Below are 23,151 nucleotides of genomic sequence, written 5' to 3'. Positions count from 1 at the left end.
GCCCCACGTGGGACAACCTGATCACGTTGTATCTACCCCAGCACTTAGAACTGTGCTTTGCACATAGTAAGTGCTTAACAAATGCCATTATATGCCACTGTAGAGAAGCAGTGTGGCTTGGCGGGAAGAGCCCGGGCTTTGGGGTCAGAGGTCATGGGTTCAAATCCCAGCTCCGCCAATTGTCAGCTGTGTGACTTTGGGACTTTACAAATACCATTATTATTATTATTACAGCACGGGACCGGGAGTCATTAGGTTATGGGATCTAATCCCAACTCCGCCACTTGTCCGCTGTGTGACCTTGGGTAAATCACTTTTTTTTAAATGGCATTTGTTAAGCGCTTACTATGTGCAAAGCACTTTTCTAAGCGCTGGGGGGATACAAGGTGATCAGGTTGTTCCACATGGGGCTCACAGTCATCATCCCCATTTTACAGATGAGGTAACTGAGGCTCTGAGAAGTGAAGTGACTTGCCCAAGGTCACACAGCAGACATGTGGCGGAGCCGGGATGCGAACCCATGACCTCTGACTCCAAAGCCCGGGCTCTTGCCACTGAGCCACGCTGCACTTCCCTTCTCTGGGCCTCAGTGACCTCATCTGGAAAATGGGGATGAAGACTGTGAGCCCCACGTGGGACCACCTGATCACCTTGTATCTACCCCATTGTTAATATGTTTGGTTTTGTTCTCTGTCTCCCCCTTCTAGACTGTGAGCCCACTGTTGGGTAGGGACCGTCTCTATATGTTGCCAACTTGTACTTCCCAAGCGCTTAGTACAGTGCTCTGCACACAGTAAGCGCTCAATAAATACGATTGAATGAATGAATGTTGCCAACTTGCACTTCCCAAGCGCTTAGTACAGTGCTCTGCACACAGTAAGTGCTCAATAAATGCGATTGATTGATTGATTACCCCAGCGCTTAGAATAATAATAATAATAGCATTTATTAAGCACTTACTATGTGCAAAGCACTGTTCTAAGTGCTGGGGAGATTACAGGGTGATCAGGTTGTCCCACGGGGGGCTCACAGTCTTCATCCTCAGTGGAAAGAGCATGGGCTTTGGAGTCAGAGGTCATGGGTTCGAATTTCGGCTCCGCCATATGTCTGCTGTGTGACCTTGGGCAAGTCACTTAACTTCTCTGAGCTTCAGTTACCTCATCTGTCAAATGGGGATTAAAACTGTGAGCCCCACATGGGACAACCTGATCACTTTGTATCCCCCCCCAGCACTTAGAACAGTGCTTTGCACATAGTAAGCGCTTAACAAATGCCAACATTCTTATTATTATTATTATCCCCATTTTACAGATGAGGGAACTGAGGCCCAGAGAATCAATCAATCAATCAATCAATCGTATTTATTGAGCGCTTACTGTGTGCAGAGCTCTGTACTAAGTGCTTGGGAAGTACAAGTTGGCAACATAAAGAGACAGTCCCTACCCAACAGTGGGCTCACAGTCTAGAAGGGGGAGACAGAGAATCAATCAATCAATTGTATTTATGGAGCGCTTACTGTGTGCACAGCACTGTACTAAGCACTTGGGAAGTCCAAGTTGGCAACGCACAGAGACAGTCCCTGCCCAACAGTGGGCTCACAGTCTAGAAGGGGGAGACAGAGAACAAAACCATACATATTAACAATGGGGTAGATACAAGGTGATCAGGTGGCCCCACGTGGGGCTCACAGTCTTCATCCCCATTTTCCAGATGAGGTCACTGAGGCCCAGAGAAGGGAAGTGCAGCGTGGCTCAGTGGAAAGAGCATGGGCTTTGGAGTCAGAGGTCATGGGTTCGCATCCTGGCTCCGCCACATGTCTGCTGTGTGACCTTGGGCAAGTCACTTAACTTCTCGGAGCCTCAGTTATGATGATGATGATGATCAATCAATCAATCAATCAATCGTATTTATTGAGCGCTTACTATGTGCAGAGCACTGTACTAAGCGCTTGGGAAGCACAAATTGGCAACATACAGAGACAGTCCCTACCCAACAGTGGGCTCACAGTCTAAAAGGGGGAGACAGAGAACAGAACCAAACATACTAACAAAATAAAATAAATAGAATAGATATGTACAAATATAATAAATACATAAATAGAGTAATAAATATGTGCAAACATATATACAGGTGCTGTGGGGAAGGGAAGGAGGTAAGAAGGGGGGATGGAGAGGGGGACGAGGGGGAGAGGAAGGAAGGGGCTCAGCCTGGGAAGGCCTCTTGGAGGAGGTGAGCTCTCAGCAGGGCCTTGAAGGGAGGAAGAGAGCTAGCTTGGCGGATGGGCGGATGATAGAAGGGGGAGACAGAGAATCAATCAATCAATCGAATTTATTGAGCGCTTACTGCGTGCAGAGCACTGGACTATGCGCTTGGGAAGTCCAAGTTGGCAACACATAGAGACGGTCCCTACCCAACAGTGGGCTTACAGTCTAGAAGGGGGAGACAGAGAAGAAAACCAAACATATTAACAAAATAAAACAGAACAGCGCTTTGCACGTAGTAAGTGCTTAACAGATACTAAAATGATGACTGTTATTATTACTATCTGAGGGAGGGCGGGCGCCTCGCGCCCTTCTCCTCGCCCTTTCCACCCCCGCTTCCCGCCCTTCGCTCGGTCGCCGGGCCCGGGCTGCTGCAGCCGCTGCCATGGCGACGCGTCTCGCGAGAGCTGCGGGGCGGCGGGCGGCGGTTCTCGCGAGGTCTGGGGCTCGCGGGCGGGTGGGAGGGGAGGGGGGGAGGGGAATCTCCTCAGAGCCGCCGCCGCCGCCGCTTCCGGTGCGAGGTGGTGGGGCCCGGGGGGGGAGGGAGGGGGGCGGTTGGCCGGCCGCGGGAGAAGCGGCTGAGGGAAACCCCACGGAAACCGGAGCAGGAGCAGGTGAAGGGCCCGCCTTCCCCTCTATTTATTTTACTTGGACATATTTATTCTATTTATTTCATTCTGTTAATATGCCTTGTTTTGTTCCTCTGTCTCCCCCTTCTAGACTCCTCCTCCAGGAGGCCTTCCCAGATTGAGCCCCTTCCTTCCTCTCCCCCTCGTCCCCCTCTCCATCCCCCCATCTTACCTCCTTCCCTACAGCACCTGCATATATGTCTGTACATATTTATTACTCTGATTTACTTGTACATATCTATTCTATTTTTTTATTTTGTTAATATGCTTGGTTTTGTTCTCTGTCTCCCCCTTCTAGACCGTGAGCCCACTGTTGGGTAGGGACTGTCTCTAGATGTTGCCAACTTGGACTGAGTCTCCCCCTCTCCATCCCCCCATCTTACCTCCTTCCCTTCCCCACAGCACCTGTATATATGTCTGTACATATTTATTACTCTGTTTATTTTACTTGTACATATCTATTCTATTTATTTTATTTTGTTAGTATGTTTGGTTTTGTTGTCTGTGTCCCCCTTCTAGACTGTAAGCCCACTGTTGGGTAGGGACGGTCTCTAGATGTTGCCCACTTGGACTGAGCCCCTTCCTTCCTCTCCCCCTCGCCCCCCCTCCATCCCCCCATCTTACCTCCTTCCCTTCCCCACAGCACCTGTATATATGTCTGTACGTATTTATTACTCTATTTATTTTACTTGTACATATCTATTCTATTTATTTTGTTAATATGCTTGGTTTTGTTCTCTCTCTCTCCCCCTTCTAGACTGTAAGCCCACTGTTGGGTAGGGACCGTCTCTAGATGTTGCCCACTTGGACTGAGCCCCTTCCTTCCTCTCCCCCTCGTCCCCCTCTCCATCCCGCCCATCTTACCTCCTTCCCTTCCCCACAGCACCTGTATATATGTTTGTACACATTTATTACTCCATTTATTTTACTTGTACATATCTATTCTATTTATTTTATTTTGTTAGTATGCTTGGTTTTGTTCTCTGTCTCCCCCTTCTAGACTGTGAGCCCACTGTTGGGTAGGGACTGTCTCTATATGTTGCCAACTTGTACTTCCCAAGCGCTCAGTACGGTGCTCTGCACACAGTAAGCGCTCAATAAATACGATTGATTGATTGGACTTCCCAAGCGCTTAGTACGGTGCTCTACACACAGTAAGCGCTCAATAAATACGATTGAATGAATGAATGAACCCGGGGGCCGGTGTCCCCATCGGGGATGGAGGCAAAGAACGGGGGAGGGGGAGGACGACGGCTCTGCAACCCCTTCAATCAACCAATCAATCAATCAGTGGTATTTATTGAGCGCTTACTGTGTGCAGAGCACTGTACTAAGCGCTTGGGAAGTTCAAGTTGGCAACATATAGAGACGGTCCCTACCCAACAGTGGGCTCACAGTCTAGAAGGCCCTTCCTTCCCCCCGCTCTTGGGGAAGGGGCGAGAGACCCCCGGGAAGGCGGTCGAAGGGGAATCGCGGGGGCTGGACGGGCTGGACTGCAGGGGTGATGGGGGAAGGGCCCCCCACCCCCCGGTGGGACCGCCTGAACCCCTTGCAACCTCCCCATTCATTCATTCAGTCGTATTTATTGAGCGCTTACTGTGTGCGGAGCACTGTACTAAGCGCTTGGGAAGTACAAGTCAGTGCTTTGCACATAGCGCTTAATAAATGCCATTATTATTCTTACAAGTCGGCAACATATAGAGACGGTCCCTACCCAACAACGGGCGCACAGCGCCTAGAACAGTGCTGTGCACAGAGTAAGTGCTTAATAAATGCCTTCATTATTAAGGGGCCGGGGTGGAGGGGACCCCCTTCTCTCTCCTCCCCCACACGACCTTCCTTCGGCCCCTTTCCTTCTCCTCCCCGCTTTCCCCGAGCGAGGTGGGAAGCAGCCCGGATACCGGCCGGGATGCGCTCGGGATGCTGGGCACGGGTGGGGGGACCCCCTCCCCCCGTTTTGGAAGGAGCAAAAGCGCTCCCGAGCAGAAAATGGAGCCCTTGCTTACGCCAGCCGGGCGGGGGAGGGGGACGGGGAGGAGGAGGGAAGGGAGCGCTTCGGTAAAAGGGGCCTTGGATGGAGGGAAGCAGCTGCTGTTGTTGGTGGGGGGGATCCCGGGGTGTTTTGGGGGGAGCCTGCAAACCCCCACCCCCCCCATCCCAGCTCTTCTCGCCCCACCTCCATTCCCCGCAGACCCCCCTCCCCTCGCTGGAGAATGGAAGGGGCAGGGGTTGGGGTGAAGAGGATGGCAGCGATGGAGAGGGCACTGCGGCGATTCTAGCCAGGGGAGAAATAGAAAACGTGCCCCCCACCCCGCTCCAGCCGCTCCCTACCCCCTCCCTCCCTCCCCGGCTGCTTTTTGGACCCGGCCGGATCTGCGCCATGAAAGTTTTATTGGACAGGCAGGCTCTGGTTGCTGAACCTGTCAGGCCTGGGCCTCCACCTCAGCTCACCTTTCAGCCTCTCCTCCCCCTCCTCGGGCCACCGTCCCACGCCCTCTGGCCACCTCCCTTCGGAAGGCTCAGCCGTTTGAGTCCAAGGTGGCCCGTTGGGCAGGGGGCAGGGTGAAACCTAGGCCTTGGGCCGTGTGCTTGGGCCTGTTTGTGGTGTGTGTTGTGTGTGTCGGTGGGCCTGGAACCCATCTGCGAATTGCAGCATGTGCAATAAGAATAATTATGGTGATTGTTAAGCGCTTACTGTGGGCCAAGCACCGTTCTATGCCCTGGGGTAAATAGAAGTTAGTCAGGTTGGACGCAGCCCCTGTCCTACATGGGGTTCACATTCTTAATCCCCATTTTCCGGATGAGGGAACTGAGGTCACACAGCAGACATGTGGCGGAGCCGGGATTAGAACCCAGGTCCTCCTGACTCCCAGGCTCGGGCTCTGTCCGCTAGGCCACACTGCTTCCAGTTGTGCAGGGTAGCCCTTCAGCGCCTGGCGGAGAGGGAGTGTGCGCTTGGCCAGGAGGGAGTTAAGTAGCAGGAGCCTGAGCCTGAGACATGGCCAGCTTTCTCCTCTCGATGGCTCAGAATCTTCCCCAGTTCTTTTTGTGTGTCCCCTAGCACAGGCTTTGGAATCAGAGGTCATGAATTCAAATCCCGGCTCTGCCAATTGGCAGCTGTGTGACTTTGGGCAAGTCACTTCACTTCTCTGTGCCTCAGTTACTTCATCTGTAAAATGGGGATTAAGACTGTGAGCCCCCCGTGGGACAACTTGATCACCTTGTAACCTCCCCAGCGCTTAGAACGGTGCTTTGCACGTCATAAGTGCTAAATAAATGCTATCATTATTATTATTATTTTTATGACATCATCCCCAGGAAGAAAGGTCGGGGAGACCGAGACACAGAGTGAGGCCTCCCCATCCCAAACCTGGTTGAATTAGAACCCAAGGCTCTGGGCTCCAAAGTCCTTGTCAGTTCTGGTCGCCAAAGCGGCCGTGGATGAGGACGAGGCCATTGTTTGCCCTCGCTGGAGATCTGGGTGTCATAGTGGACTTCAAGCTGAACCAGAAGAGAAGAGCCGTGAAGATGATTAGAGGGCTGGGAAGCAGGATGTTTGAGGAAAGGAGGAAAGAATTTGGGCCTGGGGCTTGAGTTTGTACAAGAGATGATCAAAGGTCAATGTTACAGTCTTCAGGTCAGAACAGGATCACTAGATCAGCTCATTTCCTCTCTCCTCTGAGGTCTGATTAAGAGAGGATGCATTTAAAGAGAAGCAGCAGTGGCCTAATGAGAAGTAGCATGTCCTAATGGATAGATCCCGGGCTTGGGAGTCAGAAGACCTGAATTCTAATCCCAGCTGTGCCGTTTGTCTGCTGTGTGACCTTGGACAAGTCATTTAACTTCTCTGGGCCTCAGTTACCTCATTTGTAAGATGGGGATTAAGACTGCGAGCCCCATGTGGGTTGTGGACTGTGCCCAACCTGATTAGCTCAGATCTACCCCAGCACTTAGTACAGTGCCTGGCACAGAGTACACACTTAGCAAATACCATTTTAAAAAATTGCAGTAGGAGGGATTTAAGTTAGGAGAAGGAACTTCCTGCCAGACTTCAGAACTTATATAGATTGTAAGCCCCTTGTGGGCAGGGATCACATCTACCGACTCTTTTATTGTTCTTTCCCAAGCGCTTAGTACAGTGCCCTGCACGCAATAAATGCTCAATAAATACCACTGATGGATTGAGAGGATGGGGAATCTCTTTATGGAGAGAATCAGTGGACTGGAGGCAGGGGAGTAGCCAGAATGACCTCTTGAGGTCCTCTCCAGCTGGGACTTTCACACCAAGCCATCTTGGATGGATTAGCAGAAGATTTAACATAGGCTGTCCTTGTTTCTGCCTCACTTGGCTCCCAGGGTCAGTTTGGGGCTCCCTGATATGAGGGGAATGGGGAGAATTAGGAGAGGATTCAGCAACTCCAGAGAAATTAGAACTTGGGAACTGGGCAGTTCCAGGGACGAGGAGGCCAGGGGCAGTCTGTGAGGGTCCCTAGGGGGGTTAAATGGAGATGGGGCACCCTGGTCTCCGACTCCACTGTGGGCAGAACCCTATGGGGGTAGGCTTCCATTGCAGCAGGAGAGTCCAAGGGTAGACAGCAGGAAGGACTTCCAGGCCCGGGTGGCTGGATGAAGGACCCTCTCTGGCCTTCCTGCCTAGCGATCTTTGTGGACAGCATGCCCTGGGGAGAGCCAGTGACGTGGAGACAGGCAGAGGGAGGAGATGACCTTTGGCGGAACCCTCCAGATGTTGGGGTGCACTGAGTTTGGATAGTGGGGACTTGCGGGGTGGGGGTGCCCGCTGGAAGGTGTAACAGAGGAAAGGTGAGGTCCACTGCCCCCAAATACAGGCCTGCCCCTCCAGGTTCACCGGCCTCTCCGTGGCTCGATTTTCTCCTTCTCCACTGGGGCTCTGGGGTCAGTGGGGCGGGTGGAGGGGGAGGTGGGTGGGTGGGTGATGTCTGGCAGGACCCCAAGCTTAAGCCTGGCCCTACCTGCCCCCCGGGGCTTGGGCTGCCCTCTGGCCCCACCTGCTTCTGCTCCCCGCTGGAGCCTTTGAAGATCAATTGAGTGTTTGTTGTTGCCGGTTTGGAGGATCAAGTCCGAGCTGGTGAGAGTCTCCAAGAGCAGGGGGGTGGGGCGGTCCCCGGAAAGGGATGACCCCCCCCCACCCTTAACCCAATGCCGGCTGTGTCCACTCTGCCCCCCGAACCCATTGGTACCTGGTCCTTTGGGGGGAAGGAGGGAGTGTGTGTGTGTGTGTGTGTGTGTGTGTGTGTCCCTCTTCCAGGCCCCGTAGAGGGTGCCAGCAGCTGGCATATGGGAACTGCTGAATAAGCTACCCACTGACGCATGGCTCCAGTGGGCGGGCCTGGTGGCCCGGCTGGCACGGGCAGTTCTGGCTCCCCTCCTCCTTTCAAGGTGGTGCCAGCGGGGCGTCTTCCGGGGGCTTTTGGGACCCTCCCCAGTGCCTGCTGGGACTTAGCCCCCAGCCTGCACTTCTGGTTGCAAGGAGGGAGGCCGGACCAGCAAGGGTGGCGGAGGCCTGGGTGGGCTCGGGCTCGGACAGGTGGGGACCGCCTTGTTCTGGGTGTGGGAGAAGGTGAGCGGGGGTCTCTGCTCTGCCTGTTTCTTGGCTTCAGGGGGCTCGATGGGGAGGGGGGTGACTGGGAGGCGGGGCTGCCCCACCCATTCCAGGGAGCTTCCCGCGGGGGCATTGGAGCAAGAGGTTCAGGGTCCAGGAGGACAAGTGGCTCCGGGGTTCCCCCACTGCCCATCTCAGCCTGGACCACGCTTTCTCCCCGCCGGGGACCACATATCCCACTTCCCTCCCCACCGGGGCTGGACCACATTCCCCACTTCTCTCCCCACCGGGGCTGGACCACATTCTCCACTTGTCTCCCCACTAAGGCTGGACCATGCTCCCTGTTTTTCTCCCTCCCGCTTCTCTCCCGACGAGGGCTATACCGTGCTCCTCTCTCTCCCCACCGGGGCTGTACCACGGTCCCTGCTTCTCTTCCTACCGGAGCTGGACCGTGTTCCCCCATCCTTTCCCTGCCAGGATTGGACCACATTTCCCCCCTTCTCTCCCTGCTGGGGATGAACCATACTTTCCCCCACTTCTCTCCCCGCCAGGGCCGGATCGCCCTCCTCCCTTCCCTTCTGTCTCACCCCACAGGGCTAGAACCCATTTCCTCCCCTCCACAGGAATCAGTCCTCCACGCCAGAGACGCCTCTGCCCTCGCTGCTCACTCGGCCCTATCTCCACTCAGCGGCCCTCCCGGGACCGCCCCCTCCCTGCCGTGGCCATGGGGAACATCTTTGGGAACCTTCTCAAGAGCCTCATCGGGAAGAAGGAGATGCGCATTCTGATGGTGGGGCTGGATGCAGCCGGCAAGACCACCATTCTCTACAAGCTGAAGCTAGGAGAGATCGTCACCACCATCCCCACCATCGGTACGGGCAGTGGGCTGTTCTGCTTCGGGTGTCCCAAGATGCCCCCTGCCTCTCTGGGACCGCCGGGGTTGGGCCTCCTCCCCACCACCCTGGCCGCCATGGGTACTCTGGGGCCTCCCACTGCCCCGGGAACTCTGGGCCCTGGGGGTAGCAGCGAGAGGCTCTTCCCCTATTTAACTTCCCACCTCCACAGGGTTGGCTCCATGGTGCCCCCCTCCCCGGCCCCATGGCCCTTCCTATGCCAGCCTCTCAGTTGGTACAGATCATCTACTTTGGCAGGCTTGGAGTAGAGGAGGCCCGGGTTGACATGGGTGGGGCGGTGGGGCAGGATTTGGGGGTAGAGGGGCGAGGCCTCTCCCAGGTATTAGCTTTCACTGAGGCTGGGTTGGAGCTGTCTGTCCCTTGGAGGCATCTAGTGGGCCCTGGGGTTCTGGGCTGTCCTAGGGCAGCGCTAAGACCAGTGGGGTTGTAGGTGGGGTTCCCCCTGACTCCCTGATTTTTCTGGCCACCCCAGCCCAGCCCCAAGTCCTCATGTCAAGGCCACACTCTGTCTGGAAGTTTCCCTGCACCCCTGCCCCCCAGCTCCTGCCTGCACATCCCCCCTCTCCAATCTGCTCTCCCTGCTTCCCCACGCCTGGCTGCCCCTCACCCTACTTCTTCCTGCCCCCTCCTTCATTTATTGTATACCTCCAGGGTCTACCACCACCTCCTTCTCTTCCTCCTCCTCTTGAAGCCTTCCCTAATTCATCGCTGCCTCAGCCTCCAACCCACCCTCCTGTCCCAATTCCGACTCCCCCCGTCCCCTCAACTCACCCCAGCCACCCTCATCTTGACTCCCTCCTGACATTTCTGGTCCTGGTCTGGGTCTCGATGGAAGGCCCTGGACCACCTGTGCATCCTGTGTCGCCGGACGGGCTAGGAGCTCTGTGAGGGCCTGGTCCGGCCCAGACTGATTTCTGATTCTGTGCCTCCCTGCTCCCTGACTCCATAGGCTTCAACGTGGAGACGGTCGAGTACAAGAATATCAGTTTCACGGTGTGGGACGTGGGCGGCCAGGACAAGATCCGGCCCCTGTGGAGGCACTACTTCCAGAACACCCAGGGTACGGCAGACCAGGGGGAGAGTGGGAGGGGCGTCTCTGGGGGTGGGGATGGAGTTGGGGGGCATCCCCGAAGGATGGGGGATGTCCCTGGGGGAGTCTCCCTGGGGGATGGGGATTTATCCCTGGGGGCTGGGGGTCATCCTAGGAATTTGGGGGGGTATGCCTGAGGGGAGCTTCCCTGGGGAATGGGGGGCTGTCCCTGGGGCGGGTCCTTGGGGAGAGCATCCCCAGGGGATGGGGGTGTGTCCCTGGTGGGGCACCCCTACAGGGCCGTGGTGGGGGGGGGTGTCCCCGGAGGGGAAGTCCCCTGGGGTCTGGCCTGTGGGGGATGGGGGCACACTCCCTTGCCCCTGTCGCACCCCCGTTCAGTCAGTGCTCCGGGCCTGCAGGGTTAATCTTCGTGGTGGACAGCAATGACCGGGAACGGGTGAACGAGGCCCGAGAAGAGCTGATGCGGATGCTGGCTGAGGACGAGCTGAGGGACGCTGTGCTCCTTGTCTTCGCCAACAAGCAGGTGCGGGGCCACCACACCCCCATGCCCGCCGCCTGCTCCTAAACACCCAGGGTCGATCAGGGTGCACTGCTTTAGGGGCACAACCCAGCCAGGCCACCCTGTCCTCGAGGGCCCTGGTCCTCGGAGGGCCCACCCACCCGACCCCTCAGTCCCGGGGCGGCCAGGAGGGGAGAGGCCGGGAGAGTGATCTGGGGCCGGGACGGGTGTGGGGGGCTTCTTCTGCTGCAGTCTGGGCTTGGGAGGCCGAGGGAACTCCGGCTCCTGGTCTCCTCCCCCGATCCTCTCCTCTGCTTCTGGGCCAGTACTGCTCCTCCTCCCCCAGGTATAGGGACCCCTGACCGGGCCTCCTTCCCCACTGAACTCCCCCTTAGTCGATCGAGCCATGGTGTTGTGTGTGTTTGCGGGGGGGACCCGCTCCTTTGAGAACCAGAGTGCGAGGTTGGGGTGTGACTGTCTCCCTCTCCCGCACCCACCCTCTCCAGGACCTCCCCAACGCCATGAATGCCGCCGAGATCACAGACAAACTGGGCCTGCATTCCCTGCGCCACCGCAACTGGTACATCCAGGCCACCTGTGCCACCAGCGGCGACGGGCTCTACGAGGGTCTGGACTGGCTCGCCAACCAGCTCAAGAACAAGAAGTGAGCCTCAAGCCCCCTACTACCCCTTCCCCCCCAACCGTACCGGCCCCCCTCCCTACACCCTGATGGCCAGGGTGACCAGGGTCCCCCCAGCCCCCCCCAACCCCCACCCTGCACCTTGCTGAGATGGCAAGGCCGTTCCTCCAGTCGCTGTTGTGGTTTGGATGACAATTCACTCCGGTTTACTGAGTTTTTTGAACTCTAGTTTCTCAGCACCTCCCTTTTCTCCCCTCCCCCCAAAACTCCCCAGCTGCTGGGGCTCCCGGGGTGAGGGTCTGTCCCCAACCCTGCCCCCCTGCTTGGTTTGGCTCTGGTTGCTGTGCACTTGGCATCTGAGTCCCCACTCTGGGCCTCCCCCCACCCCCCCCACCCCCAGTCTCCCCATTTCCGGTCTACCTGGATATTGCACGGTCTCTGTGTGTGCGTGGGTGCGTGTGTGTGTGTGTGTGTGTGTGTTTGGGGAGAGAAAAAGGTGGAAGAGGGCAGGGGAAGCCAGGGTCAGGAGCTGGTGGGCCAGGGGAATGTGGCTAGCAGCCGAGGTCCAGGGCTCATCTGCTGCAGTCTGGGCTTGGGAGTCCAAGGAGCCCCCCGCTTTCTGTACTCCCCTCCCCCGTCCCTCTTCCCCCCAGCCTTGACTACTGCCTGGCGGGGGACGGGGCCGATCCTGGTCCCCTCCCCCGAGTCCCCTCTCTGCTTCCTGGCCAGGACCCCTCCTCGCTCCCAGCTGTAATCCTCCAGCTGAAGAGCCCACTGACAGAGCCAGCTCCCCGCCTCCCCCCGCCTGGCTCCCGACAAGCCAGTTGAGCTATGGCATGGGCGGGTGGTGGGGGCGGTACCCGCTCCTTTGAGAACTAGAGTTAGAGACTGGAGGCCTGTGGGATAGGGGGACAGGGCAGGGCTCTGGGCTGCTCCGTCCTTTCCCTGTCACCCCAACCCCCCAAAAGTGAATATCCAGTTCAGAAGCTGCTGCTACTCCCCTCACCGACCCTCAGGACCCCATCAGGCAACCTGAGGCCGAGGCAGGTGCACCCCCTCCCTTGGCCCGCAGCGGTTTCTGGGAAGCCGCGGCCGCTCCCTTGGGCTCCTGTGTGTGCTGGCTGCGCCCCGAGTCCCCGAGCGGTCCCAGCCCCCTTCCCCCTTCCCCGGTACCCCTCCCCCAGAGTGAGGGTTGGTGTATGTGTGTGGGGGGACACCCCATTCTGCCTCCCAAGGGTCCCCTTTCCTAGCAGAGAGGGAGGCCCTTTCTCCTGGCTGCCTCTCAGTGTCTCTCCCCAGGATCAACTGTGAAGCCCCCTCCCTTCCTCCCTCCCTCCCCGCCAAGCCAGAACTCATTCCTGCTGCTGCTTGGTTGTTGCATCTTGCTCTTTGGGTTTCTGTGTGCGCATGGATGCATGCATAGGTACGGGTGGGCGTGTGCATAGATGGGTGTCTGTGGGTGTGCGCACGTGTGTGTAGGCGCATGGGTGTGCGTGTGTGCCTGCACACGCATATAGAAGGGGGCGAAGGCTGGGTTTCAGGTTTTCACATTTTAATTTCACTCCCAACGTACCGCCCCCTTCCCCTCCCTGAGCTTCCCCTTCCGCCCCACGGCCCTGGGGTTCAGGCCGGTTTCTGCCCCTCTTACTGTCTCGTTCCTTCTGCCCCGGGGGAGGCTCTTACCCAGACTGACCCCAGTCTGTTCCACAGAGGGGTCTGCTGACCCCCAGCTGGGCTCCAAGGCAGCTTGGCCTCTCGGCACCCATGCTGCTCCAGAAGGGGCTGGCAAGGGGCGGTGCCTGTGCTTGTGTCATCTTCCTCCTGCTCTTCCTCTCCCTCTCCTCCTCTTCCTCCTCCTGCTGCCTCTGCCCCCCATTGTCGGCCGGGAGGGGAGCAGAGCGGCAGGGTTGTTAGTCCTGGGTATCTGTCAGGCACAGGATCAGACATTTTTATTCTGGGCCCCTGCCTTCCTTCCCCTTCTGCCTCCCCCAACCCTGTAGTGTGTGTGGTGTGTAGTGGTATCTGCAGTTCTGAGCTGGTTTCTCCCCCTCTTCGCCCCCCCGCCCCCCGGAATGTGTTCTCAGTTCCTGTGTAATGCCCCATTTCCACCCCCGCCCCTCCTTCCCAGGGACTGTGACCCTGGTTGGATATTAAACATGTTTTATGTAGCCCTGGCCCGGCCTCTTCTCTTGCCTGCTGCAGGAAGGGGAGGAAATAGGGCTGTCGGAGGGTGGGGGGGTGACCCGGGGCCCCACCTCGTAGGCCTCCGGACTGTAAGCTCGTTGTGGGTAGGGAACGTGTTTATTGTTCTATTGTACTCTCCGAAGCACTTAGTACAGTACTCTGCACGCAGGAAGCGCTCAGTAAATACGCTGGACTGACTGACCGATGCTCATTCCTAGCTGGAGTTTGGCCTGAACTCCCTCCGGGCCCCAGGACAAACTCCGGGAGGTTGGGGGGGCCCTGGAACTCCTGACCCAGCTGAGGCATGACCCGCGGGCAGCTAAACTGACCTGTCTTGGCTTCCATTGGTGGCATCTGGGCGGTGGACATGCACGGGCTGTTTCCCACGTGTCCACTGGCATATGTGGTACACTCATGTGGTATATACAAGTGATCATCACACCAGACTGGGCTCTCTGGTGCCAGCAGTCAGAGTCCGTTTCCTCCCCACCCACCAAGCGCTGACTGGGGCAGGGGGCACAGCAGACCCTCCCCAGCACCCTGGGCAGAGGATGGATGGGGTGGGGCCGCGTGCCTGGCAGAAGGATTGGTGCTAGATTATATGGTATTTGTTAAGCGCTTACTACGCGTCAGGCACTGGGGTAGATAATCGAGTTGGACACAGTCCCTGTCCCACACAGGGCTCACAGTCCTAATCCCCACTGTTCAAGATGAGGGAACAGAGAAATCAGCATCATCATCATCAATCGTATTTATTGAGCGCTTACTGCGTGCAGAGCACTGTACTAAGCGCTTGGGAAGTACAAATTGGCAACATATAGAGACAGTCCCTACCCAACAGTGGGCTCACAGTCTAAAAGGGGGAGACAGAGGACAAAACCAAACATACTGACAAAATAAAATAAAAAGAATAGATATGTACAAGTAAAATAGAGTAATAAATACGTACAAACATATATACATATATAGAGACAACTCCTCTCCCGCCCTTCGCCTCAGTTCCCTCATCTGTAAAATGGGGATTAAGACCGTGAGTCTCACGTGGGACAACCTTGTCCAAGGTCACACAGCAGACATGTGGTGGAGTTGGAATTAGAACTGAGGTCCTGCTGAATCCCAGGCCCGTGCTCTGTCCGCTAGGCCATGCTAGATTTCCATCAGGGGAGAGACCAGATCTACGAAAGCCACCGGACCCAATTCAGGATTGCCGGTCGCTCGTGCAGGGAGAGCGTGGGATGTGAGGAGAAGACAGGCTGACGGGATTGGGGTCCCTGAGGATGGAGAGGGAGGTCCAAGGTGGACAGAGAGCCCAAAGGGCCCCCTCGGTTCCTTTCGGAGACCCCTAAGTCCTGCACTTCCAGCCAGTCATTCAGCCTCAATCAATCTCTGTCCTAACCCGTCCCTCCTGCAAAACAACCAACCAATCAATGCTATTTATTGAGCGGTTACCAAGTGCAGTGAACTGTACTAAGCCCTTGGGATCATTCGATGGAATTTATTGAGCCCTTACTATGTGCAGAGCACCGTAGTAGGGCTTGGGAGAGTACAACAGAATGAACAGACATGTTCCCTGCCCATAATGAGTTTGTGGTCTAGAAGGGGAGACAGACATTAATATAAATAAATAACATAAGTTAAAGATACGTGCATGAGTGCTGTGGAGTTGGGGGCGGAACGAATATCAAATGACCAAAGGCCGCAGATCCAAAGTGGACTGATGACTCAGAAGGGAGAATGAGCCGGGAAAAGAAGGCATAATCCGGAAGGCTTCTTGGAGGAGATGTGACTTTAATAATGCTTTGAAGATGGGGAGAGTGGTGGTCTGGAGTATTTGGAGGGGGAGGGACATTTCTTCTCCCCTGTCTCTCCCTGACCACGGGGGCCCTTCAGGACCCCAGGGGGGCTTCTTTCTTCCTCTCCTCCCCTCCCTCAGCCCAGGGGTCTTGGGTTGGTGGCGTCCCTTCCTAGTGGCCCTAAGTATAGACAAGGAGGGACCGCAGTTGTGTGTGCGTTGAATCTAGGCCGAGTCTCGGGGCGGGGGCGTTTGGGAGAGAGGAGGAGGAGGAGGCAATTGTGCTGAGTCAATCAATCAATCAATCGTATTTATTGAGCGCTTACTGTGAGCAGAGCACTGTACTATGCGCTTAAGAAGTACAAGTTGGCAATATATAGAAACAGTCCCTACCCAACAGTGGGCTCACAGTCTAGAAGGGGGAGACAGAGAACAAAACCAAACATACTAACAAAATAAAATAAATCGAATAGATATGTACAAGTAAAATAAATAGAGTAATAAATATGTGCAAACGTATATACAGGTGCTGTGGGGAAGGGAAGGAGGTAAGACAGGGGGGATGGAGAGAGGGGCGAGGGGGAGAGGAAGGAAGGGGCTCAGTCCAAGTGGGCAACATCTAGAGAGGGTCCCTACCCAACAGCAGGCTCACAGTCTAGAAGGGGGAGACAGACAACAAAACCAAACATACTAACAAAATAAAATAAATAGAATAGATATGTACAAGTAAAATAAATGGAGTAATAAATACGTGCAAACATATATACAGGTGCTGTGGGGAAGGGAAGGAGGTAAGACGGGGTGGGGGGAGAGTAAGGAAGGGGCTCAGTCAAAGTGGGCAACATCTAGAGACGGTCCCTACCCAACAATGGGCTCACAGTCTAGAAGGGGGAGACAGAGAACAAAACCAAACATACTAACAAAATAAAATAAATAGAATAGATATGTACAAGTAAAATAGAGTAATAAATATGTACAAACATATATACAGGTGCTGTGGGGAAGGGAAGGAGGTAAGACGGGGGGGATGGAGAGGGGGACAAGGGGGAGAGGAAGGAAGGGGCTCAATCTGGGAAGGCCTCCTGGAGGAGGAGTCTAGAAGGGGGAAACAGAGAACAAAACAAGGCATTAACAGAATGAAATAGATAGAATAAATATGTATAAGTAAAATAAATCAATAAATAGAGGGGAAGCCGGGCCCTTCACCTGCTCCGTCTCCGGTTTCGTCGGGCTTCCCTCAGTCGCTCCCCCCCCGGGGCCCCACGACCTCGCACTGGGGGAAGGGGGCTCAAGGATCTTGGGGGTGCGGGCTGAGAGCAGAGGTGGGTGAGGAGGGGGTTGCAGGGGGTGTCAGCCACCTGGGGAGGCCCCCAGAAGCTGCAGGGGCCTGGGGGCCTGGGTGGGAGAGCACCTGGGCCGCTGTACAGAGGTCACAGGCCTCAAACACCTCCTTAGAGGAAATCTGTGCAAACATTATTATTAATTGTAATAATAATAACATCAATTGTATTTATTGAGCACTTACTTCGTGCAAACCACTATACTAAGTGCTCGGGAGAGTACACCATTCATTCATAGAGAAGGAGTGTGGCTCAGTGGAAAGAGCCCGGGCTTTGGATTCAGAGGTCATGGGTTTAAATCCCGGCTCCGCCACTTGTCAGCTGTGGGACTTGGGGCAAGTCGCTTAACTTCTCTGGGCCTCAGTTCCCTCATCTGCAAAATGGGGATGAAGACTGTGAGCCCCCCGTGGGACAACCTGATCTCCTTGTAACCTCCCCCAGCGCTTAGAACAGTGCTTTGCATATGGTAAGCGCTTAATAAATGCCATTATTATTATTATTATTCATTCATTCAATCGTATTTATTGAGCGCTTACTGTGTGCAGAGCACTGTACTAAGCACTTGGGAAGTACAAGTTGGCAACATAATAGAGATGGTCCCTAGCCAACAGTGGGCTCACAGTTTAGAAGGGGGAGACAGAGAACAAAACAAAACACATTAACACAATAAAATAAATAGAATAAATATGTACAAGTAAAATAGAGTAATAAATACGTACAAACATATATACATATATGCAGGTGCTGTGGGGAAGGGAAGGAGGTAAGGCGAGGGGGATGGAGAGGGGGAGAGGAAGGAGGGGGCTCAATCTGGGAAGGCCTCCTGGAGGAGGTGAGCTCCCAGTAGGGCCTTGAAGGGAGGAAGAGAGCGAGCTTGGCGGATGGGCAGAGGGAGGGCATTCCAGGCCAGGGGGATGACATGGGCCGGGGGTCGACAGTGGGACAGGTGAGAACGAGGCACGGTGAGGAGATTAGGGGCAGAGGAGCAGAGGGTGCGGGGTGGGCTGGAGAAGGAGGCTGGGCTGTAGATAACAGTAAACACACACCTGCAATAATAATTGTGGTATTAAGTGCTTACTATATGCCAGGCACTGTACTAAGCGCTAGGGTAGATACAAACTATAATCAGGTTGGGCACAATCCACGTCCTCCGTGGGGCTCCAGGCTTAATCCCCATTTTACAGGTGAGAGAATTGAGGCCCAGAGAAGTGACTTGCCCCAGGTCACCCAGCAGACAAGGGGCAGAGCTGGGAGTCCCGCGCTCTAAGCCACGCTGCTTCTCACCTGGCTTTGTCACCTGATCCAGTGGGAAGAGCGTGAGAGATCACGAGTCAGGTAACCGCTGTTCCCGTCCCAGCCCTGCCACTGGGTGACCTTGGGCAAGTCACTTATCTGTAAAATGGGGATAACATTGATTGTGAGCCCCACGTCGGGAAGGGACTATTTCCAATCTCATAGCCTTTGTTCTACCTTAGCAGTTAGCACATTGTCAGTGCTTAATACATGCCATCATTCTTTTTAATTATCATTAATTTGAATAATATTAAGAATATGAAAAACTTAGCAGCCTCTGCTGCTCCCTGCCACGTATGGCCCCTCTCCTTAGCAGTTAGCACATTGTCAGTGCTTAGTGCATGCCATCATTCTTTTTTATTAATTATCATTAATTTGAATAATATGAAGAATATGTAGAACTTAGCAGCCTCTGCTGCTCCCTGCCACGTATGGCCCCTCTCCTTAGCAGTTAGCACACTGTCAGTGCTTAATACACGCCATCATTTTTTTAATTAATTATCATTAATTCGAATAATATTAAGAATATGTAGAACTTAGCAGCCTCTGCTGCTCCCTGCCACGTATGGCCCCTCTCCTTAGTAGTTAGCACAGTGTCAATGCTTAATACATGCCATCATTTTTTTTAATTAATTATCATTAATTTGAATAATATTAAGAATATGAAAAACTTGGCAGCCTCTGCTGCTCCCTTCCACGTATGGCCCCTCTCATTCTCTCCTCCAGAGTTTTAATTCTGATGCTTCATCATCATCATCAATCGTATTTATTGAGCGCTTACTATGTGCAGAGCACTGTACCAAGCGCTTGGGAAGTACAAATTGGCAACATATAGAGACGGTCCCTACCCAACAGTGGGCTCACAGTCTCAAAGGGGGAGACAGAGAACAAAACCAAAGATACTAACAAAATAAAATAAATAGAATAGATATGTACAAGTAAAATAAATAAATAGAGTAATCATCATCAATCGTATTTATTGAGCGCTTACTATGTGCAGAGCACTGTACTAAGCGCTTGGGAAGTACAAATTGGCAACATCTAGAGACAGTCCCTACCCAACAGTGGGCTCACAGTCTAAAAGAGTAATAAATATGTACAAACATATATACATATATACATTCAATAAATGTGACAACGAAAGCGCCGGACTTCGGGGTCCCTAGAGAAGGAAGGTGGGAAGGGATGAGGCCCCACAAGCTCCCTAACCCCTTCCCTTGGGGCCACCAGTTGCCCCTCCCTCAATGTGGGCAGAATCCCCCCATTCCGTAAACCCTGCTAATGCTCCAGTAAGGACCTGTTGCCTCCCTGGAGAACCTGGACGGTAGAGAAGCAGTGTGGCTTAGTGGCTAGAGCCCGGTCCTGGGAGTCGGAAGGACCTGGGTTCTAGTTCTGACCCCTCCACTTGTCCGCTGTGTGACCTCGGGCAAGTCACTTCACTTCCCTTGGTGACCTCATTCGCTCCCACGGCTTCAACTATCATCTCTACGCTGATGACACCCAGATCTACATCTCTGCCCCTGCTCTCTCCCCCTCCCTCCAGGCTCGCATCTCCTCCTGCCTTCAGGACATCTCCATCTGGATGTCCGCCCGCCACCTAAAGCTCAACATGTCGAAGACTGAGCTCCTTGTCTTCCCTCCCAAACCTTGTCCTCTCCCTGACTTTCCCATCTCTGTTGACGGCACTACCATCCTTCCCGTCTCACAAGCCCGCAACCTTGGTGTCATCCTCGACTCCGCTCTCTCATTCACCCCTCACATCCAAGCCGTCACCAAAACCTGCCGGTCTCAGCTCCGCAACATTGCCAAGATCCGCCCTTTCCTCTCCATCCAAACCGCTACCCTGCTAATTCAAGCTCTCATCCTATCCCGTCTGGACTACTGCACTAGCCTTCTCTCTGATCTCCCATCCTCGTGTCTCTCTCCACTTCAATCCATACTTCATGCTGCTGCCCGAATTATCTTTGTCCAGAAACGCTCTGGACATATTACTCCCCTCCTCAAAAACCTCCAATGGCTACCGATCAATCTGCGCATCAAGCAGAAACTCCTCACCCTGGGCTTCAAGGCTCTCCATCACCTCGCCCCCTCCTACCTCACCTCCCTTCTCTCCTTCTACTGCCCAGCCCGCACCCTCCGCTCCTCCACCACTAATCTCCTCACTGTACCTCGCTCTCGCCTGTCCCGCCATCGACCCCCGGCCCACGTCATCCCCCGGGCCTGGAATGCCCTCCCTCTGCCCATCCGCCAAGCTAGCTCTCTTCCTCCCTTCAAGGCCCTGCTGAGAGCTCACCTCCTCCAGGAGGCCTTCCCAGACTGAGCCCCTTCTTTCCTCTCCCCCTCGTCCCCCTCTCCATCCCCCCGTCTTACCTCCTTCCCTTCCCCACAGCACCTGTATATATGTATATATGGTTGTACATATTTATTACTCTATTTATCTATTTATTTATTTATTTTACTTGTACATTTCTATCCTACTTATTTTATTTTGTTGGTATGTTTGGTTCTGTTCTCTGTCTCCCCCTTTTAGACTGTGAGCCCACTGTTGGGTAGGGACTGTCTCTATGTGATGCCAATTTGTACTTCCCAAGCGCTTAGTACAGTGCTCTGCACATAGTAAGCGCTCAATAAATACGATTGATTGATTGATTGATTGATTCTCTGGGCCTCCGTTCCCTCATCTGTAAAATGGGGATTGAGACCGTGAGCCCCACGTGGGACAGGGACTGTGTCCAACCTGATTGGCTTGTGTCTACCCCAGTGCTTAGAACAGTGCCTGGCACACAGTACAGTAAGTGCTTAACCAACTCCAGAATTATTGTTATTAGTCCTGGCTCTGCCACTTATCTGCTGGGTGACCTCGGGCAAGTCACTTCACTTCTCTGGGCCTCAGTTCCCTCATCTGTAAAATGGGGATTGAGACCGTGAGCCCCACGTGGGACAGGGACTGTGTCCAACCTGATTGGCTTGTGTCTACCCCAGTGCTTAGAACAGTGCCTGGCACACAGTAAGCGCTTAACCAACTCCAGAATTATTGTTATTAGTCCTGGCTCCGCCACTTATCTGCTGGGTGACCTCGGGCAAGTCACTTCACTTGTCTGGGCCTCTGTTCTCTCATCTGTAAAATGGGGATTGAGACCGTGAGCCCCACGTGGGACAGGGACTGTGTCCGACCTGATTGGCTTGTGTCTACCCCAGTGCTTAGAACAGTGCCTGGCACACAGTAAGCGCTTAACCAACTCCAGAATTATTGTTATTAGTCCTGGCTCCGCCACTTATCTGCTGGGTGACCTCGGGCAAGTCACTTCACTTCTCTGGGCCTCCGTTCCCTCATCTGTAAAATGGGGATTGAGACCGTGAGCCCCACGTGGGACAGGGGCTGTGTCCAACCTGATAGGCTTGTGTCTACCCCAGTGCTTAGAACAGTGCTTGGCACACAGTAAGCGCTTAACCAACTCCAGAATTATTGTTATTAGTCCTGGCTCCGCCACTTATCTGCTGGGTGACCTCGGGCAAGTCACTTCACTTGTCTGGGCCTCTGTTCTCTCATCTGTAAAATGGGGATTGAGACCGTGAGCCCCACGTGGGACAGGGACTGTGTCCGACCTGATTGGCTTGTGTCTACCCCAGTGCTTAGAACAGTGCCTGGCACACAGTAAGCGCTTAACCAACTCCAGAATTATTGTTATTAGTCCTGGCTCCGCCACTTATATGCTGGGTGACCTCGGGCAAGTCACTTCACTTCTCTGGGCCTCAGTTCCCTCATCTGTAAAATGGGGATTGAGGCCGTGAGCCCCATGTGGGACAGGGACTGTGTCCAACCTCATTAGCTTGTATCTCCCCCAATTCTTAGAACACTGCTTGACACATAATAAGCACTTAACAAGTACCATCATCACTGTCGTCCCTGTCATCATTCCCGGGCACCCATGGGCCTGGAGGGTGGCGAGGCTGGTGGGGCCCGTCTGGGTACAGGAGGGCGGACACGGGAGGGGTAAGGCGAGGCGTCCATGGACCGAGGGTTCAGCCCGAAGCGTTGAACCCTGGCGCCTCGCCCTGGCTCCCAGACAGCGGGCCGGCCGGACCGGTTCTCTCCCTCAGGCTGGGGGAGAGCGAGGGGTTTCCCAGGCGTAAGGCCTGGAGGCCGTCAGGGGGCAACTGCTGTGGGCACCGTGGAATAATAATAATAATAATAATAATAATAATGGCATTTATTAAGCGCTTTCTATGTGCAAAGCACTGTTCTAAGCGCTGGGGGGGATACAGCGTGATCAAGTTGTCCCACGTGGAGCTCACAGTCTTAATCCCCATTTTTACAGATGAGGTCACTGAGGCTCAGAGAAGTTAAGTGACTTGCCCAAGGTCACACAGCAGACTTGTGGTAGAGCCTGGGATTCGAACCCATGACCTCTGACTCCAAAGCCCGGGCTCTTTCCACTGAGCCACGCTGCTTCTCAGGCTCTGGACTGAGCCCAGTGTCCCCTCTCCCCCAACCCGGCGCCCCCAGCCCCTCCTGCGCTGAGCAGGGCCGAGAGGAACCAGGGGTAGCTTGGATGGTGGGGAGCAGAGGCCAAGCTGGTGGCCCAAGGGGTCTCCAGAGGGGACTGACCTGCTTCCTTCCTTCCTTCCTTCCTTCCTTCCTTCCTTCCATCGTATTTATTGAGCACTTACTGTGTGCAGAGCACTGAACTAAACGCTTGGGTGGGCAACATATAGAGACAGTCCCTAACAACGGGCTCACAGTCTAGAAGGGGGAGACAGACAACAAAACAAAACATGTAGACAAGTGTCAAAATCGTCAGAACAAATAGAATTATGGCCATTCATTCAATCGTATTTACTGAGCGCTTACTGTGTGCAGAGCACTGTACTAAATGCTTGGGAAGTACAAGTGGGCAACATAGAGAAACGGTCCCTACCCAACAACGGGCTCACGGTCTAGAAGGGGGAGACTAGACAACAAAACA

At 54.5% G+C, this 23,151-nt stretch overlaps 1 protein-coding gene across 2 annotated transcripts; it reads left to right on the top strand.

Annotated features, from left to right (window-relative positions):
• The first annotated feature begins 2,815 nt into the window (after nt 1-2,815).
• On the top strand, nt 2,816-11,603 carry ARF3 (ADP ribosylation factor 3). Of its 2 annotated transcripts, none has more exons than XM_038752585.1 (5): nt 2,816-2,875; nt 9,095-9,343; nt 10,335-10,445; nt 10,835-10,959; nt 11,442-11,603. In XM_038752585.1, the coding sequence occupies exons 2-5, from the start codon at nt 9,196-9,198 to the stop codon at nt 11,601-11,603; spliced, it is 546 nt and encodes a 181-aa protein (XP_038608513.1). In that variant the 5' UTR covers nt 2,816-2,875; nt 9,095-9,195. The 2 variants fall into 2 exon arrangements, with proteins under 2 accessions (XP_038608513.1, XP_038608514.1); XM_038752586.1 differs by lacking the exon at nt 2,816-2,875 and adding an exon at nt 4,600-4,647.
• Nucleotides 11,604-23,151: the final 11,548 nt, after the last annotated feature.

Source organism: Tachyglossus aculeatus, chromosome 10 (assembly GCF_015852505.1).
Source record: "Tachyglossus aculeatus isolate mTacAcu1 chromosome 10, mTacAcu1.pri, whole genome shotgun sequence".
In the NCBI taxonomy this organism is placed as follows: Eukaryota; Metazoa; Chordata; class Mammalia; order Monotremata; family Tachyglossidae; genus Tachyglossus; species Tachyglossus aculeatus.
Note: the sequence above shows the minus strand (reverse complement) of the source record. Positions and strands in the feature narration are given on the sequence as shown.

Coding starts and splice junctions, on each gene's coding strand:
- ARF3 (XM_038752585.1), top strand. CDS start 9,196: ATGGGGAACATCTTTGGGAACCTTCTCAAGAGCCTCATCGGGAAGAAG. Junction 9,344..10,334: donor CACCACCATCCCCACCATCG/GTACGGGCAGTG, acceptor CTGACTCCATAG/GCTTCAACGTGGAGACGGTC. Junction 10,446..10,834: donor CTACTTCCAGAACACCCAGG/GTACGGCAGACC, acceptor CCGGGCCTGCAG/GGTTAATCTTCGTGGTGGAC.